Here is an 18,961-nt window from a genome sequence, read left to right as displayed (position 1 = left end):
AGTTAGAACAAACTCTCTACATAAAATACTGTTTCAATATTTAAATAATTAAGCCCTCATTTTATCAATCCGTTTGCGCCCAGAAGGGTCCCTATCACTTGAATAAAAGCGCCTGGCGATGAATTGGACATTATTCTGGATTATGGACGTTTCTTTTTAACCATAAGGGCCACTTGATAAAATATAAAAAAGTATGTCGTCAAAATGAAAATATCAGTAATATTCCACAAGGTTTGGTTAGGTATTGGGTAACATGTACTACATGCTTATCGTATAATATAGGGTCGCGTGCTTCTCTGCATTCCTACATTTATTATTCAAGGTGTCAATTTTTACCGTCTCAAAAATAAAGCGCTAGAAATTTCTCGTTTGGATATTTACTTACATAAACCTTCCAATAGAAAGAAAACGCACGTGTTCAACTGCACTTTGGAATTTATTCATTAACCACGTTAGTTCTATTATCAATGTTCTAGCAATGATATCAGTACTTAATAGATTTGCACTGTATATTGTCAATGGTATTAGTCATGTAATATCAAGGTTATACTTTTATAATTCCTTTTTATATTCCTAAGACCACTTATAGTATTTCATCAAGATCATAGACAAACAAAGATGTGATTAGGAAAGACATCTTTTCATTGTAGTTATATCAAAATAAGAATGACATTTTATAACTTAGCGCTTTAGAAGCCGGGCTATTAACCCACATTCCAAACACAAAATAGAGGTTGAGATTTAAAGTAGAGTTTACAAATTTGGTTAGTACACTAGTTTCTGCAATAAACTATATACTCTATTTTAAATTTCTAAAATTAGGACATTGAGTAGTATATTCATATACTATAAAGAGGTATTCTGGGATAAAACTGGAGGTGATAAAGTTACATTGCCCTATTGAAATGCGAGTGACAAGTAATTCGTCAAGACGTCAAAGCGTATGTCTCAGTCATTAGGTTCATTAATTGAGAATATCAAGTGCCACCAAAGGACGAAAGTGTCTAAGAAGTGAGAAACAACACACTGCAATTTACTCAAGGTAATTTGTCGTATGTTAATTGTCTTATTGATGAAATCTTAGTTAATAAAGATACGTGATATTCCACACTTTACATTTGATTTGAATTTGGTCTTGAATAGTTGTGTTGTAATTATGTATGCATAGGACCTGAGTATCACCATAATAATGCTCTTGCACTGAAATGTTATGTGTCATAAACAAAGAGATACATGAGTAAGCACAGTCAAGAAAATAGTGACCAAGAATCGTACCTATGATCCTATCAGTGCAGGCGGAAAACTAGTTGATAGTCACAGATTGAATAGATTGGCATAGCCATAAAATATTGTAGTGTTATTAATTATATATCTTTCTTTCCCCCATATCTGATTCACTGCTCTGCAAGGGAGTGATACTTGTACGCAGAAATTTGCAGGTGTGGATGCATTTGTTTATCTGCAATTGCGCTATTCAGAGGATTAGTTGACAGCTTTACTTGGGTACCGGTAATTAATTTTTCAAGTTATTTGTCAAGAGTTTCTCTACATCATAGCCTTACATATGGTTTGCTTTACAGTGTATTTGTGTGATGGTCTATTTGGCTTGTGCTTCCTCATTGCCTTTTAAATATTTTACAAATGTAGTTTTATTTTATGTTTTAGAATCCATTATGATACTTAGAATAATTGTTGCTACAAGTTTATTGGATGACTGAAAATGTGAAACCCCATGGCTGCAATAGTCCTAGGCCCTGCCGATGATCTCTTTGAGAAGAAATGTCGTCCGTGTTGTATTTATTGAATAGTAATATATAGGATTAGGCCTGTGCTAGTGGGATCTCATCTCTGCTTACTTGTTGAAGTTTTGAGGTCCTTCCTCACAGTCGTGGTGGTCCTCCACTGCTGCCAGATCTGGTGATCCCTTGCAGAATGTCCACTTAATCTTGTATGGTATCAGAGGTCCTACTTCTGCTGGTTTTGCCCGGCACTGGGACCTCATCTGGCACAGATTTTAGGAACTTGTTTAGGCAAATTTTGAGTTTGTCCCCTGGGCAACCAGCAATATTCCTTATATTTATGGACAGTGCATTAAAGATTTTAGGCCCATCTTTGTATCTCCTCTTATTTAATCCAGAAATCAGTGTGTAGAGTTGTATTACTTTGTTCCTCAAACATTCCATCTTCCAGGGTTCTTTGGTATGTCCTGTTGTTACTCTTTCATCCTGTACTAATAGACACTTCCTGTCCACTATTTTCCACACCTTTCATGGCTCAGAAGCAAGCAATTATGTCACCTCTTTCTCTTCTTTCTTCCTGTGTGGGCAGTCCTAGTATGTCTAGTCTTATCTCGTAGGTTTTGCTGTTCATGTTAAGGGTCATTATAGTTGTTGTTGTTGTTGTCGTTCCCTAGACTGTCTGTCCGAGCAGTCCCGTCTCCCCAAGGAATGACACAGCCGAAACTGGGTTTTCCCACAAATCCTTTATAGAGTGTATGTTGCTAACTTGTATTTTCTCTTATTTTTCTTGCGTCTTTTAATTGATGATGAGATGGGAGGAGTGGAATGGGTGGGAATAGGTACGTGCCTCTGACTTGGCTACCTCCCTTATAAGGGGGAAAAAAGCTATTGGTATATAGATAGATAGATCTTTTTATTGGGAGAGGCTTTGGTTGGTGCAGATGGAACGGTAATAAAATGCATGAGGAGTATGATCTGTATGATTTTCTGAAGCTTTGTGGTGTTGGTGATGTTACTTCTGTAATAGGTACTCAGGGCACTTTATGACCCCTGGGTAAAATTAAAATTATGTTCCCTGTTTGTGTAGGAGGTCCATGAGTCTGAGTATTTGTACTTTGGGTTATATATATATATATATATATTTTTTTTTTTTTTTTTTTTTTTTTTTATGGTGTGCTGTACAGAGGTGATGACATGTACTGTAATACAATTTTAAGTTTAAAACCTAATTAGATAAGCACCTATGTCCTATTGAGTCTTTTTCTTTTATTTGGCCTTATTGAAGACATCACAATGGAAATAAGCGTACATGCTTTTTGTGTTATCCTCGGCAATTTGCTTTTATTTATTCTGATCTATGTGTTCTTGTCATTATTTGCACCTCATGTACATTGATTCATTGCCAAATAAAGTCTGTCTGTCTGTCTGACCTATCAGCATGCACTTCCACCGTAATGAATATAACACAACCTCATTGTTCCCAAAAGTATGTTGTTTGGCTTTGTTCCCAGAAGTATGTTACACTACATCACAAACCTCATAACACAGATAGTTTTCACATTTAACCACTCACATACACTCGTAAATATAGATCACCTTCATGTGGTTTGGTAAGTGTGTCATATACATCTTTAAATTTTTGTTTTTAGTGGCTTGTAGACTTCATTAAGTGCTTGTAGATTCTGTCCTCGCTTCCTTTCCTCAGACTGAATGCTTGATTCACTTTTTAGTATTTAATACTGAGCAATCATAAACACAAATTTTCATCTGTTTTTTCCCTTAATATCCATTTTCCTCTTTCTATTTCTTCATTCTTCCTCAGTTTCTCCCACATTTTTCGTAATATCTCCCTCCCTTTGTCAATCTTTCCCCATTCCCTCAATCTCTCTTCTGTACTCCCTCAGTGTTTCAGACGATGACCTGCATCTGTGTCATATAATTTCTTATCTCATTATTCATTCTTCCCTCGTCCCCAACACACATCTCTGGCTTTTGTCTCAATGTTCTAATGTTCCTTCTCTTTCTTCCCTCGCATCCTCTCCTTTCATCTCACTTTCTCTTTTCCATAGAATATTTCCTGTTATCTCTTTTATGTATTTTTGCATGGTTTCTTTTTATATAATTCTATTTATTGTTATTTTTTTCCTTCACACTTTTTTTTCATTAATGATTGTTGTCACTTCACACTCACCTTGGTGCCTCTTCTACACAGCTCAACTTCAGTACTTACTGAGCTCCTTATGCTGTGATCAAACTTGTCATATATTTGGTAGATATATCTTGAATGCTTTTCATTTGCATTATTTTTATTGACCCAGGGCAGAGGACAAGATGCAGGGATGAGCCATCATCCAGGAGGTGCCAAGATAAGAGGGAGGGGGGGTGGAGTATGTAGGGGATGGAATGGGTGGGAGTGGTTTCTATGCCTTTGTTTTTTGGCTACCTCCCTTGTAAGGAGGAAAAAGCCCTTGGTATATGTATGTATGTTTTTTTTCACACTTTTTTGTTCATTAATGATCAATGTCACTTCACACTCACCTTGGTGCTTCTTCCACACAACTCAACTTCAATATTTACTACTCCATATGCTGTGATCAAACTTGTCATATGTTTGGTAGATATATATTGAATACTTTTCATTTCAGATGGGCAGTGGCGACATGGTGGCTATGTGGGAAGTGCGCATGAGCGATGGAGTCCACAAAATTGGCTTTGAGCACGGAACCACCACAGGCAAGAGGATTCTGTGGGTGGATGGTGAGGTAATGGGAATATAGTACAGTTTGCATATAATTGCTGATTCATTCCCAAAATAAACATTGTAAAATGCTTCCTCCATATGTGCATGTATTTGTGAATATTTTGATATAATGACCAGCATTTCTGTCCTTGAAAATGATGTTGCAGTGAAGACGTGGAGTTGTGGAGGTGGTAGAGGAGAGATATAAAGAGGGGAGTGGAATGGAAGGATAAGAATTTAAAAGTTGTTGTCGTTCTCAGACTTCATTCAAAACCACAGCCATGACATACCAAAAACACTTCACATGTGCTTCTCACCATACCAAAAAAAAAGAAACAGCTTTCCTCACAGAGTGGTGGATGTATGGAACATATTAGACAATAGAACAATGTGTGCAAAAACAATACAAGAATTTAAGAGCAAACTAGATATGGAGAGATACAAAGATGTGACACCACAAGTATAACTCCCCTTCCCGTAAGATACAACTAGGTAAGTACAACCTTACCAAGCAGAATTAAGTCACAATGGTGAGATATAGAGGCTGTGCATCCCTCAGGGGGTCTCAGTGGAGATCCAACTCAACTGCATCAATAATGGATGAAACAACCTCAAACATTCTTTCTTGAGAAAAGTGGGAGGTGAGCCAGCTGTTGTTTGCTGACAACACTGTGCTTGTGGCAGGGTCATAGGAGGGATTAAGGGAATTGGTGATAGACTTTGGGAAGGTATGCAGTAGGGGAAAGTTTAAGGTAAGTCTGGGTAAAATGATGAGGTGTACAAGGGGAGAAGATGGTAGTGAGTGGGAAGTAAGTATTAAAGGAGAGAGGCTGGAGGAGGTGGATGGCTTTAGGTATTTGGAGTCATATGTGGCAGGAAAGGGAGGAGAGGAGGTGGAGGTAAATTGTAGACTGAGTGGGGAATTGAAAATTATCATGAGAAATAGGCATTTGGGAATGGATGGAAAGAGAAGACTATATGATGGGGTAATTGTGCCAATGGCACTGTATATGCCAGAAACATGGAGTTTAAGAGAGGCAGAAAGGGAAAGTTTAAATGTGTTTGAGGAGTATGGTAGGGGTTTCACACAAAAAGCATGTACACACCTAGATCACAAAACAGGTACTCGTAGAGTGACCCCAAACTCCATCACTCCAGCAGACACTCCCAAACATCAATCTAACACAGAAAACATCCCAAGACAACTAAGAACCACATTGGCACAACTTAATTCAAGGTATCACCCTGTAGTGAAATTGTACCAATGCAGAATAGGCCTTCCCACAGATTCAAATTACTCCAGATTCATTTGCCATTCCGAAGGCACAGAGCATATAATGCCCACTCTTGCCCTACCGAGCCTATAACACAATTTTTTTTTTTTTCAAATGACTTGTGAGCCAATCTGGAGGTCACTGTCACTGCCATTTACCTGAGTGCCATGGGTCTCCTGCAAGAAGACCTAAGAGTAACGGTTTGATTGATTATTTAAGCTAACACGTTGGCTTTCAGGAAAAAATACGACGAGACTGGATGTTCAAGCTCGTGGGGTCAGAAACCTTTAATATCGGAAATGCCAAATGCACCATTAAGATCGAGCCCATCGGTGGATTTGCTTATGAATATTCCCTAGAGGTAATTTTATTTGCCATATTTGCCTAATTTTTTAGTTGTTTCAGAAAGCTATCTTTCAATTAAATGTCCATTCAGTAGGTGTTGAGACATTGAAAATAAGAAAATTGTATTTGTTTTAGGTATTGTTAAGATGAGTTAGTGGATATAGTATCTAACTTTATATTCAAAATATTCTTGTATTCCTGCTTACTGATGTTGACATGAGTTTGAAGCTTGTTTTTGGGAGAAATGTTTGTTAGGAAGCTCGCTAGCTGAGTGGGTTTGGGTGTCATTACTTGCGGCGAAGGTGGAGGGGATGGTGGTTTGAACCCTGCCACCAGCAAAGTTGAACTAAGGACATGGTTCATTAAATTCCACGCTACAAAGCCCTCTGTGAGGGGCATCATCCTAGCCTTCCGTTGGGAGGAGTTTGTGATGTTAAACCATATCAGTCAATCATTACATTTTTTTGATTTGGTGTTCTCTCTTTCCTACAGGTTAACGGCAAAAACTACAAGAAGTTTGTGGAAAACCAGAACAAGATTCTGCAAACATGGGTGTTCCCCTTAGAGAGCCAGATGATGCGAGTGGTTCTGGAAAAAGACACACTTGATGTTTGGGTCAACGGACAGTGTTTAGACACAGCAGTGAGTAGAAAGAACTTAAATGTAGTGCCTTCCCAACAGAGGATATTTGTGTTTAAAAAAAAAATACTTAATTGCATGTACTTGAGTCCTACATTATTACATGCACTGTAACAAGCCATCCACATTATATATATATATATATATATATATATATATATATATGTGTGTGTGTGTGTGTGTGTATGTGTTTGTTTATATATACATACATTTATGTCTGATCAAGACACAGCACATCTGCAGCCTTGCTGTGGATGTGCTGTGTCTTGATGCACTGCTTCTGACCCAGGGCAGTGGGCAAGAGGGAGGGAGGGAGGTGAATGGGAATGGAGTATGTGGGGATGAAATGGGTGGGAGTAGATTTATGCCTTTGACTTTGGCTACCTCCCTTGTATGGGGGAAAAAGCCCCTGGTGCATGTATGTGTGTGTGTATATATATATATACACACACAAATAAGAACAAATGGAAGAATATAGAGACCTAGTTTCAATTCACCCGGTTAATGGAAAATCTCTAATCAGAAAAATCGAGAATACGAAGAAAAAACTGAACAACTACAACAATGCTGTCGTTTTTAACTCCACGTGTGTATATGTATATATATATATATATATATATTGTATTGGGCAGAGACTTGGAATTAAAGAAAGGACAAGTTTAAGTGTATTTGAGATGAAGTGTCTGAGTAGTATGGTAGGGTTTCCAAGGTTAGATAGAGTGAGAAATGAGGAGGAGAGTGGGGTTGGAAAGGGAGCTGACAGATATGGTTGATGAAGAATTATTGGGATGGTTTGGTCACATGAAAATGATTAGTAAAGAAAGATTAGAGAAAGGTGTGGAAGGCAGAGGTGGATGAAGTGGAACTTGAGGGGATGACTGAGGAGGTGGTTGATGAGTGAAAGAGACTTTGAGCAAGAGAAGGATGTCTGTTGAGCAAGGAAGGGAAGAGGCAGAGGATATGTATGAGGGGATTTTCTCCCCCATATTCTCTATTTTCTGTCTATTGACCAAGGAAGGGATATGATGGGATAGAGGTGATTGGAGAATGGTTGTGTATGGATGATATATTGATACAGCCCAAAGAGATTTCTCCCAATCTTCTCAAATATCGGCATGAGGGGACAGAAAGGGGGCGTCACCATATAAATGAAGTGACCCTGCTGCAGATGTGCTGTGTCTTGTTGTGTTCATTTTGATCTGGGCATTGGACAGGTTACAGGGGTGATCCTTTATCCATAAGGGGGAAACAAGGGTAGTGGATGGGAGTGGAATAGGTGGGAGTGGGCGCATGCCTTTGACTTAGCTACCTCCTTATAAGGGGAAAAAGCCCTTGTTATATATAGAGATAGAATTATTATAATACATATTTATATATGTGTGTGTGTGTGTGTCTGTATATATATATATTAAACACACACATGCATATATACCAGAGAGAAAATACCAAATTGTGACATAGATAAAAACAAGAAATCTCCCCTCATGAATGAGTTTACAGCATCACTAAAGGAAATATCAGAACATTTATCAAGGCTGGATGTCAGAAAATCACATGGCCCGGACGGTATTGCAAATTGGATTCTAAAGGAGTGCAAAGAAGAACTAACAGATAAAATACACATCTTAATAAACAGCTCACTCAAAGAAGGAAAGATACCCGAGGACTGGAAAAACGCTAACATTGTACCAATACACAAAGGAGGAAACAAAGAAGAACCCACCAACTATAGGCCAGTATCACTAACAAGCACCATAGCCAAAATTTGTGAGAAAATAATCAAGAATAGATGGGTAAAACATCTGGAAGACAATGACATATTAAACCCAAGACAATTCGGATTCAGACAAGGAAGATCATGCTCCACAAACTTAATATGCTTTTACTCAAGACTAATAGACATAGTGCAAGAAAGAAATGGATGGGCTGATTGTGCATTCCTAGACTTGCAAAAAGCCTTTGACAAAGTACCACACAGAAAACTACTAAAAAAACTGGAACACATAGGAGGAATACAGGGAAACCTACTAAAATGGATGGAGGACTTTCTGACTGGTAGAAAGATGAGAGTAGTGCTCAGAGAAAAATATTCAGACTGGAAAGAGGTGATCAGTGGAGTACCGCAAGGATCTGTGCTGGCACCAATAATGTTTGCTATCTATATGAATGACATGGATGAGGACGTGAACTGCTACATGAGCTTCTTTGCCGATGACGCCAAACTGCTAAGGAAAATAGAAACTGATGAGGACTGTGAAGCACTGCAAGAAGACCTAAATAGGGTATGGAACTGGAGTCAGAAATGGGAAGTGGACTTTAATACTAAGAAGTGTAGCATAATGGAGTTTGGAAAAAGCAAAAACAGAATATCAGGAAAATATACAATTGGAACCAAAGAAGTAAAGAAAGTAGGATCCGAAAAAGATTTGGGAGTAATTATCACGAACGACTTGTCCTATGATATACAGATTAACAAAATTGTCGGGGAGACTTACAACTTGCTAAGATCAATAAAAGTGGCGTTTACATACTTGGACGAAGACATGATGAAAAAAATATTGGTTACATTGATAAGGCCTAGATTAGAGTATGCAGCGACATTGTGGTCCCCCAGTACCAAAAAGAATATAAAGAAAATAGAAAGAATCCAAAGAGCAGCTACAAAAATGGCACCTGCACTTGCAAACCTATCATACGAGGAGAGATTGGCTAAACTGGAGTTACCGACACTGGAGCAAAGGAGAGAGAGAGGTGACCTATTGACCATCTACAGAATCATGAAAGGCACAGAGGTACTCGATAGTGAGAACTTACTTAACTGGGACAAAAGAAACACAAGAGGACATGGAAAGAAAATAAAAAAACATAGCTATAGAAGAGAACTGAAGAAAAACAGTTTTCCTCATAGAGTTTTAGACACTTGGAACAAACTGGACAATGGAATAGTATGCGCAAAAACCATTCATGAGTTTAAAAACAAACTAGACACTGCAAGATACAAAGGCGGGACATCACGAGCATAGCTCCCCTTCCCGCAAAATACAACTAGGTAAAGGTAAAATACATACACATGTATATATTTTTTCTTCTCCAGCTTAAACATATTTGTTCCCCTTCTAGAGAGTTTGAGATTACATATTGACTGATTTATTTTACTTATGCAATCCTTAACAGGGTGAATTCGTAGATGACGGGACCGAGACGCACTTTGACCTATTGGGGCATCCGTCATACATCAAGGCAGTCAGCAGTGGCAACCGGCGTGAAGGAATCATCCACACACTCATTATCGACAACAATGAAATTCCCGAAGCTACAGAGTAAACCGTTCTTCTCAGTATTTTGAAATCAGTTTGGTTGTGATTTTTTATTGTAATTCGTGTTATTGAATGAGTTGGTTGTTATTGCTGGTGCTTGAAATATACCATTAGTCTCTACCCCTTTGTAAGGGTGGTTAGCTGAATCATAGGATGCCTAGACGTTTTGTACAAAAAAATTACGAAGAGGGGATCCCTAGTTCTATTACGTTCCCCCGTGTAGTTGCTGTTTATTATGACGTGTATGGAAATACACTGGGAAAATTCTTATCCCCCCCCCCCCTCCATCATAAAAGCATGAGAAAAGAAGAGGTAGTACATTAGGATTGGTAAAAAAAATTAGAAATGGTAAAAGCTATGAATAGTGAATGTTAAAAAAAATTGGCACAGCATTCTTCGATGGTTGGTGATATGTCTTTGAACAAAGAATGCTGTGTGACTCTGGTCCATGGAGGTGTTACTCAAGTTCCTGGCATGTCAGATGCATATAATTATGCAGCCATTACCCCAGTAAAAGGAATAACTTAAGGCTTTAGATAATGAAATGCATCATAGTGCACAACTCTTTGTAATACAAACCAGAAGAATACTTTTAACAGTGATGAATTTTTCTCTTAATGTTGTCTCACCTTTCACAGATTCTGCTCTCTGTGATATTCATATTGAATATCATTAGTAAGTGCATCTTTGATTTAAAGCCAAGATTAGAGGGGTAATTGAATAGGCTGTATTTGTTTATGTGGTCACTTGCCTTGACTCGGCTACCCTCGTTATAAGGGGAAAAGGGCATTTGGTATATACGCGTATGCGGAGATATATGTATAATATCAATCCATTGCCGTGGGTCATTTTTGAAGGAGATCCATGGCTTCCAGGAAGCTGGCCACATCCTCTAGTTCGGCCCACGTTCACTCGGCGAAGAGGTTTTGTAGTGCTGTGCGTAGGGTGTGACAGAATGATAACATAGTATTAAGTGTTCTTTATTTTCTTTGTGGTGGTTCCACAATAAGCATAGGGTGTTTATTACCAGGCCAATTTTGTGTTGGTACAGTATTATTTTGGTAAGCAGTCGTGGGATGAACAGAGGTGTGCTAATGTCATTATTGCCTCCCATGGGAGTGATTTCTCTTCTGGGTTGATTGTTGAAGAATTCAGTGGGTTGTGGAATTTGACATCTTGGCGAGAAGTGTTTGCATATTATATGTGTATGCATGTGTCTGTACAAATGTATCATGGTGTTTGAGTTAAGTTGTATAAATATTTTTAGCCTTTTTTTTCATGTGATCAGCTGTGTTTATGTGATGTGAGGAGTGGGAGGGTGTAAAGTCTATTACACTGGTCTTTGTACCTATCATTCTCATGTGTATGGAGAGTATTTTTGTTTCAGGTTGTAGGTGTTTTGTTAGTGTTATTGTTGAGCAGCCTATTATTATTCTTAAGTATTTATTCTGTGCTGATTGATTGACTTGATTTGTTTTAAGGTTATACAGATGAGTGCATACCTTGGCTGGCTACCTCCCTTATAAGGAGGAAGAAAGCATCGGAATGTAGATAGATCATATTTGAGCATACTGATGTTAACTTCAGGGTTAGAAGTTGGAAGGTTGTGTGTGAATGGGTGGTAAAATCATTGCTTCCTGGTGAACCTCTTTGTATGTCTTTTGGTTTCTGATGAATGTTTTTTTCTGAGATATTTAGCAGATTCTGCCCGTTTGAATGTTTGTCAGGATTTTTTTTTTTTTTTTTTTTTTTTTCTCTCAATTTGATAGGATATGTCATGAATGAGTGTCAGAAGCCTTGATTGATAATTGAACTTGAGGCAACAGTTAATTATTACCAAGGAACAATGTGGCTGAGCAGTTGAGAATGTATACTGGAAGTGATGAGATTGATAGAGGATCAAGTTTGGTCTGCAAGAATGAGTGCATGACTAAACCCATACGATGTTAAATACTTGAGCTCTAATAAAGACAATTGTGCTGCCTTGGAGAGTGAGAAATGGCAAAAATGTTGAAAACAAAATTATTGTTACCATCCCTGTACTTCTTGCATATCATAAGAGTTGTACTATACGGGATGAGGATGTTTAAGTGTTGTAGTCTCACCTGAAAGGTAATTTGATATGGTTTAACATCACAAACTCCTCCCATTGGAAGGCTAGGATGGTGCCCCTCACTGAGGACTTTGTAGCGTGGAATTTAATGAACCAGTGGCAGGATTCGAACCACCATCCCCTTGACCTTCGCTGCAAGTAATGATGCCCTAACCCACACACTCTGCCAGCATTAATTTGATAAAAGAAGATCTTGGGGAAGGATCAAGGAGGGACTGACATTCTGGTGGTCTGGTTATCGGTAATCCTTGGTTCTTCTTTCATTCCGAGCCCCCTTGTGTTGTGAGTAATAATGCATAAGGTAAACACCATATGAGGACGGAGCCTTTATTTGTACGACGTTTCGCTTATTACAGCTTTTTCAAGTACAAGTTGAGATACAAATGCTTGAGATTAAATAAGGGAAAAGGAGGGAACGGGGAGAGAAAAGAAGAAGGGGGGAAAGGAAGAGGAGGAGGAGAAGTGGGGGGGGGGGGGTAGAACACTGGGAAAGGATGAGAATGCTGGCCCAAACGTCCGAGGGCCAGCATTTTCATCCTTTCCCAGTGTCCAATCCTCCCCCTTCTCCTCCTCTTCCTTCCCCCCCCTTTTCTCTCCCCGTTCCCTCCTTTTCCCTTATTTAATCTCAAGCATTTGTATCTCAACTTGTACTTGAAAAAGCTGTAATAAGCGAAACGTCGTACAAATAAAGGCTCCGTCCTCATATGGTGTTTACCTCGTCAATCTTGTCGGCAAACTGCCACTTTTAAGCAATAATGCATAAGCCAAAAGAATTAATGTTTATCTAACCAGTACATGATCCTTTTGACTGGTAAGTTTTTATTTCTAGAACTGCATTTTTCTTCATAAAAGGGAGATGCGATCTTACTTCCTTTTTGGTGAAGGAGAAAGTGAATTATGTTTAGTGACAAACACAGCAATGGAAAGCCTAATTCCTCTAATTGTATACTGGAACTATCCGTCCTTTGTAAGTCTTTCATCGAGCACAAGAAGAGCTATATTCAATCAAAACTTCATCATCATTTTTTCCTGTTTAGATGTGTGTAGTAAATATTGACTATCCTTTCTAGTCATTCCGGCTCACTTTATTCTTAATAGTTGTTTAACACTTTTAACTTTTTGTCTGTCATTAGGTCATTGGATGTAACTGAGATCTAAAACATCCGAGATATTGTCTTCACTGCACTGATATTTTAATCCATAGGTTGCCGAGTGTTTCTGTCGACTAAATAAAATGATGGAGGATTAAACAATGTAAGTTAACCTGTAAGGATTTTAATCATGATGGGTGTTAACTCATGAACAGGTACAGGTAATTGAGCGAGACTTTTACCCGTGAACTGCTGTGAGTTGTAACTCACAGAGGTAACATGTCTGCAGTCACGATGAAAATTTTCGAGCAACTATGGCACTCAAAGTGTTAAAGAATCAACCATGTCCATGTCTTTTTCACCTCACTTGACTCTTCTAATGTGCAGAATATGTTCTAGTCCAGTCTAGTCACAGACAGATCTATGTATTTTTTCAGCATCCATAATGACATTTAAGATTTAGTTTTATTGTATGTGGTGTTTGTATTTGTATAAAGATATAGTGTGCATTGTTCACACAAACATATACATACATACATATACCAAAGGCTTTTTCCCCCTTACACGGGGGGTAGCATATCATAAACATAAAATTCACAAATATACGTACACACAAACCTTTGTTCATGTTTACATATGCACACACATGTACATAGACAGAAGAGATCTCTTGATCAAGAATGGAAGAGTTTTAAGAGGTCTTGGGAACAAATTAAGGAGGACCATAAGCATAAACAATGTGAAGAAATACAGTTTTCCATACAAATACGTAAATACTTGGAATAGCTTAGAAGGAAATATAACCCAAGCTGGGACAATACATGAATTCAAATCTAAATATGATAATTGGAAATCAAGGATATAGATTAAGTTGATACTGCTGGAATTTGAGGCTAGTTATGATAAACTGAAGAGTAGATGGGACCCAACGAGTATTTCCTAAATACTACAATTAGGTAAATACGTATACATATAAATAAAGACGACAATGTCACAATATCAGCAGGCAAAAAGACAAAAATGTATTTGACGGATGTCAGAAAATTATCTTAGTAGAGGAGGGAAGTAAACGGATGAACAAGAGCATCAGAAGTAATGTTTAGTCAACCAAGAGAATCCTGTTTATCATATAAATCATGAATAAATACATGTGCATGTATTGGGGACTGATCAGGTAATTTTCTATGGGTGAGGGAGGGGAGGGATGTAATTATGGCATAATCCTATCTGGAGAGGCAGAGAACAGGATTAGTGGATTGTCAATTTGGATAGATCAAAGAGTGCTCACTAACAAGGTACTGTAATACCTGAATAGAATCGCCAATGACGCCAATGTCAATCACATAATTCCGACAGTCGTCCCTGGACTTGAACCAAGGCTTGCGAGAAGCAAAGCTGATGCTCTACCAACTGAGCTCAGTTGATAGAGCATCTGCTTTGCTTCTCACAAACCTCGGTTCGCGTCCGGGGACGACTGTCGGAATTATGTAAAGTTACTGTAATTTAAAAGTTGGAAGTATACACAATATTGATACATTATTAAAGCTACTTTTGACTTTTGTACCGTTGTGGTACATTGAAGATTGATCCCACCCCATGCCCATGAAGGCCCTGGGATCAAATTTATAAAAGATCCTAACTGCTAAGTCCAGACATAAATCTTCAAAGTGGCAGAGATTTTACCCAAATCAGCTGTCCATGATGTCGAGGTTATGTCTAGACATAAGGATTTAGGTCACCGACATAGGGATTTAGGTAAAATCTCCACCATTAGGGTTAGGATCTTTTATAAATTTGGCCCCTGGTTCAATTTCCAATAAGTACTCGCGACTTCCACTTGTCCTTGGTAAGCACAAAGAGCAAAGATGACGTCACTCTCAGTCAGGTGCCTTCCATTACTGTAAACTTGATAACCAGTGATGCAGCAGCAGAAAGTGATACTGAATTTGTGTGGAAAGATTGGGTGTTTAGAATTATTGACAAAAGATAATTTCAGTACATCAGTATTTTTATTGTTTACATGCTAATCACATGTGGCCTTCATGTATAGTTCCTTCAGCATGGTGATCCAGTTATATTGTTTTCCAAGATGATTGAAGTCTTTGGGTATTATTCAAATTGTAAAGCTTTATATCATAGGAGAGGATAAGAGAGAACTTTTCATTATATTGTTACTTCCTAAGTTGAATACAATCATCAGGAATTAGCCAGAAAACAATCTGTAAAGAGCAGTATTACTTGTCTAATTTCTGGGCTTTATTTTGTCAAATGTTAGAAAGGATCTTTCTGAGACCCTGTCTCATAAATCAATTTGCGGCCCCTGGTCTCTCTTGCAGAAGACCTAGTCTCCAAGAAACTGGCAAAACTTGTTTAATATCTGGGTGCAGACCAGGTACCAGAACGTGAGAGCCACATCTTGTGAAGGTGAGGTTTTTGTGTTGTTTTCCCTCTTCAAGTCTGTAGTGGCTTGATCAAAGATCAGGAGACTTTGTTCCATCTTCTCCTTTCCTCCTCGATGGTAAGGTAGTCTCGTGCTACCACAACATGGCAGCCCCGTTAACCTGAGGGCTGATGGTCTTCAGCAAGAGAGATCTGAGACAACATATTGATTGACTGAACTTAACTAGTTTGGGGTCTAATCCTCAACTGAGAAACCTAGTTAGGTTCTTATCAGTATTCCAGTGATGAAGGATATCAATCTTTTAGGAGTAAGGAATAAACTTTGCGATCCACTTGTCTCATTCCGATTGTTGGATTGCTTCTTGATTGCAACCGTTAAACTTGTTTATGTGCATGATGTAAATATTTAAATTCTAATTTTGAGAGCGACTTCTTCGGATAGTATTATAATACAGTATTTATGTTGAGTTGAATCTCAACATTGTAGGTTAATTTTTCTTTGTTTTGACTACAACAGTGGAAGTTTTCTCAGAATTGTGCCAAATGTTCTGAGTGTTTGGTTGGGTGCTCACTACGTAGCCTTGTTAGATTAGTATTTAATATCTTGTAATCCTCATATATATACATATATATATATATATACATACACACACACACACATATGATTTGGATGACAGAGAACTTAAACACGGGAAGGCATGGAACCCTAAACACACTTACATTTTGTTCGCGTAGAACTTCTTTAGAGAATGTACAGAAAACTGTGAAGAAGTTCAATGCAAACGAAACATAAGAGTGTTTAGGTTTCCATTCCTTTCCCTGTGTGTATGTTCTCCATCATCCAAATCATTTGTCTAAAATATTTATCAATATATATATATATATTGATTTGGTTTAACATTGCAAGGAGGTTAGGATGGTGCCCCATACAAAGGACTTTGTATATGGAATTTAATGAACCATACCCTTGGTTCAACTTTGCCAATGGCAGGGTTCAAACTGCCATCCCCTCAACCTCTGTTACAAGTTCTCTCTTAGTAATGCAGTAGCATCCTTCACCTAATCAAATATATATGGTTTCTTAATGTGGATGTCCTTTGTTTTGTTTTACTAGGTGTCGGTCATTTAGCGATTATACAGATGAAATGTGGACTTTACAAGAAGAGCTTCAGACACCAATGATATTGCTGAGAAACAATAAAACAAAATGACAGTCCAATCCAGTAGAGGTAGTTTTGAATAGACTTTATGAATGAAACAAGTTTGCCTGTGTTGGATGTCTATTTGATGAGAACAAGAGTATGCCGTACATTCCTAATAGTGAGAAATTCAGTCACGAATCCTTAACTGCAAGTATCGCTGGCAAGATGTAAAATTGGGTGTCCAGTGCTTATCATGGCTACAGTGAAGTGGAAGGGTCAATTCCACGCTGAGGGTGTTAGGCTCTCTTTCCTCCACAAATGAGAAGCCAGCTGCTTCCTCATCAACTTTTCATGGTACTCTCTACGATTGATTCCTATCAAGGAAGTTAAAACTAAGAGTAAAGGAAAAGCCAAGTTAGCAGCAGCACACTGTTTGCAAAGATAGAAACTGATGAATTGTCGGCAGCAAAATGCAAGGTAATACAGCTGTCCACTGATCGTCTCCAAAACTCCGTCAGTACTCTTGCCTCCTAAGTGATTGGTACTTGGTCCTGAGACTAGGCCCCGAGTACTGTCATCACTTTCTCACATAGGAAAGGTGAACATCTGGTAATTGCCCCCTTTCCTCCTTCAACTAGCTCGTGACAGACAGTCCAGCACTCACATAACATAGTGTTTCTTCTTGGATAGATCTATGGAAGGACTTGAGAACTGTTGCCACTTTCTACTGAGCAATTGGTTTTCATTTGGAGAAACTTAAGGGGACAATTGATTGATTGGTACCACATCAGTCATTATTGTGTAACTTCAGGAGTTGGTATAAATGATCAGACTGATGACAGGAAAATAAGCTGGAAGTGGGGTGACTTGGGTTAATTAAACTATTCACAAAAATTGTATAAAATCACTGACAGGGAAGTCTTTCGTTTACCTGTAAGGAAGGCACGGACTGGACAAGATAATATAAGAAAAATTGTAACTAACTTGGAGGAGAGAGATTTCATCTATTTTCATTAGTCTAAGTGACAAGTTTCCCTATGAACATAGACACATGTATTTAACCAAGAATGTGCATATGTATAAGACACCAGGAGATCTTGAAAGTTCACAGGATGGTATTTTGAGTTAATTTAAGTAAAAAAAAAAATTGTAATAATATAGAAATTGTAGTCAAAGTTTCTGTGAATTCACTACTGAGTAATAATCTGTACATCCGTGTGCACACACAAACACATCCTCAGACACACAAAAACACATATACAGACACACACACATACAATGCATACATGCTTGTATATGGAGAATTTATTGTATAGTAACCTGGTTTTAAAAGTATGTATTAAACATTTTAAACATCTCTCATTATCTTGCTTGTTTATATTGACTACGCTTGGCTATTTACTTTCATGAAAGAATGAAATTTGAAGTAAAAGACTTTCAGTAATTACCTTTCCCAGTTGGGTATAAAAAGCTTTATGTATTTATTTTATTTTATTTTTATTTATTTATTTTTTCACTTCTTTGTGAGGCTGACACAATAAATTTGCATATAAATATGTTTTATTTATTACCTTGAATGCATGATTGTAGGGTATGAGGGGGCAAAGAGGGGGATGGGGTCACCAATTAAATGAAGTGGCCTTGCTGTGGATGTGCTGTGTCTTCCTACATTGCTTCTGACCCAGGGCAGTGGGCCAGATGCAGGGATGACCCGTCATTCAGGAGGAGCCAAGATAAGAGGGAGGGAAGGCTGGTGAATGGGAGTGGAGTATGTGGGGATGGAATGGGTGGGAGTGGATTTTACGCCTTTGTTTTTTGGCTACCTCCTTTGTAAAGGGGAAATGGCAATTGATATATGTATGTATTAGAAAACTTGTTATTGATTAGAAAGCAAGTATTGCCTTTTAGACATTAACTGTTGACATCACTAGGATATTTTGTCTGCATCAACTCCCCCGCCCCCCCACCATCCCAATTGTTTTCAATCCTCAGCCCTTCGGCAGGTGCCTGTCTGTGTGGAATGAAAGTGGCAGACTATATCCACATTACAAATAAATGATGTAGCCCAAAGGGATTTCTTTTCATGTTCTCTATTTTCTGCATGAGAGAGTGGGGGGGGGGAGACTTGCCATGTAAATGAAATAGCCCTGCTGTGGGTGCG

At 38.3% G+C, this 18,961-nt stretch overlaps 1 protein-coding gene across 2 annotated transcripts in view; it reads left to right on the top strand.

The window, feature by feature from the left end:
• LOC143028245 (fas apoptotic inhibitory molecule 1) overlaps positions 1–10,862 on the top strand; it is an 11,029-nt gene extending 167 nt beyond the window's left edge. The window contains exons 1-5 of one of the 2 annotated variants that reach the window (XM_076190062.1): positions 1–1,042; positions 4,385–4,501; positions 5,992–6,114; positions 6,591–6,740; positions 9,912–10,862. The exon at positions 1–1,042 is cut by the window's left edge and continues 167 nt beyond it. In XM_076190062.1, the coding sequence (XP_076046177.1) occupies positions 4,385–4,501; positions 5,992–6,114; positions 6,591–6,740; positions 9,912–10,061 (540 nt within the window). In that variant the 5' untranslated portion in view covers positions 1–1,042 and the 3' untranslated portion in view covers positions 10,062–10,862. Of the gene's footprint in view, positions 1,510–4,384; positions 4,502–5,991; positions 6,115–6,590; positions 6,741–9,911 lie in introns of both variants that reach the window. The other variant, XM_076190061.1, reaches the window with a different exon arrangement.
• The last annotated feature ends 8,099 nt before the right edge of the window (positions 10,863–18,961 follow it).

Source organism: Oratosquilla oratoria, chromosome 9 (assembly GCF_046742065.1).
Source record: "Oratosquilla oratoria isolate Oo_2021 chromosome 9, ASM4674206v1, whole genome shotgun sequence".
NCBI lineage: Eukaryota > Metazoa > Arthropoda > Malacostraca > Stomatopoda > Squillidae > Oratosquilla > Oratosquilla oratoria.
This window is presented reverse-complemented; position numbering and strand designations above follow the sequence as displayed.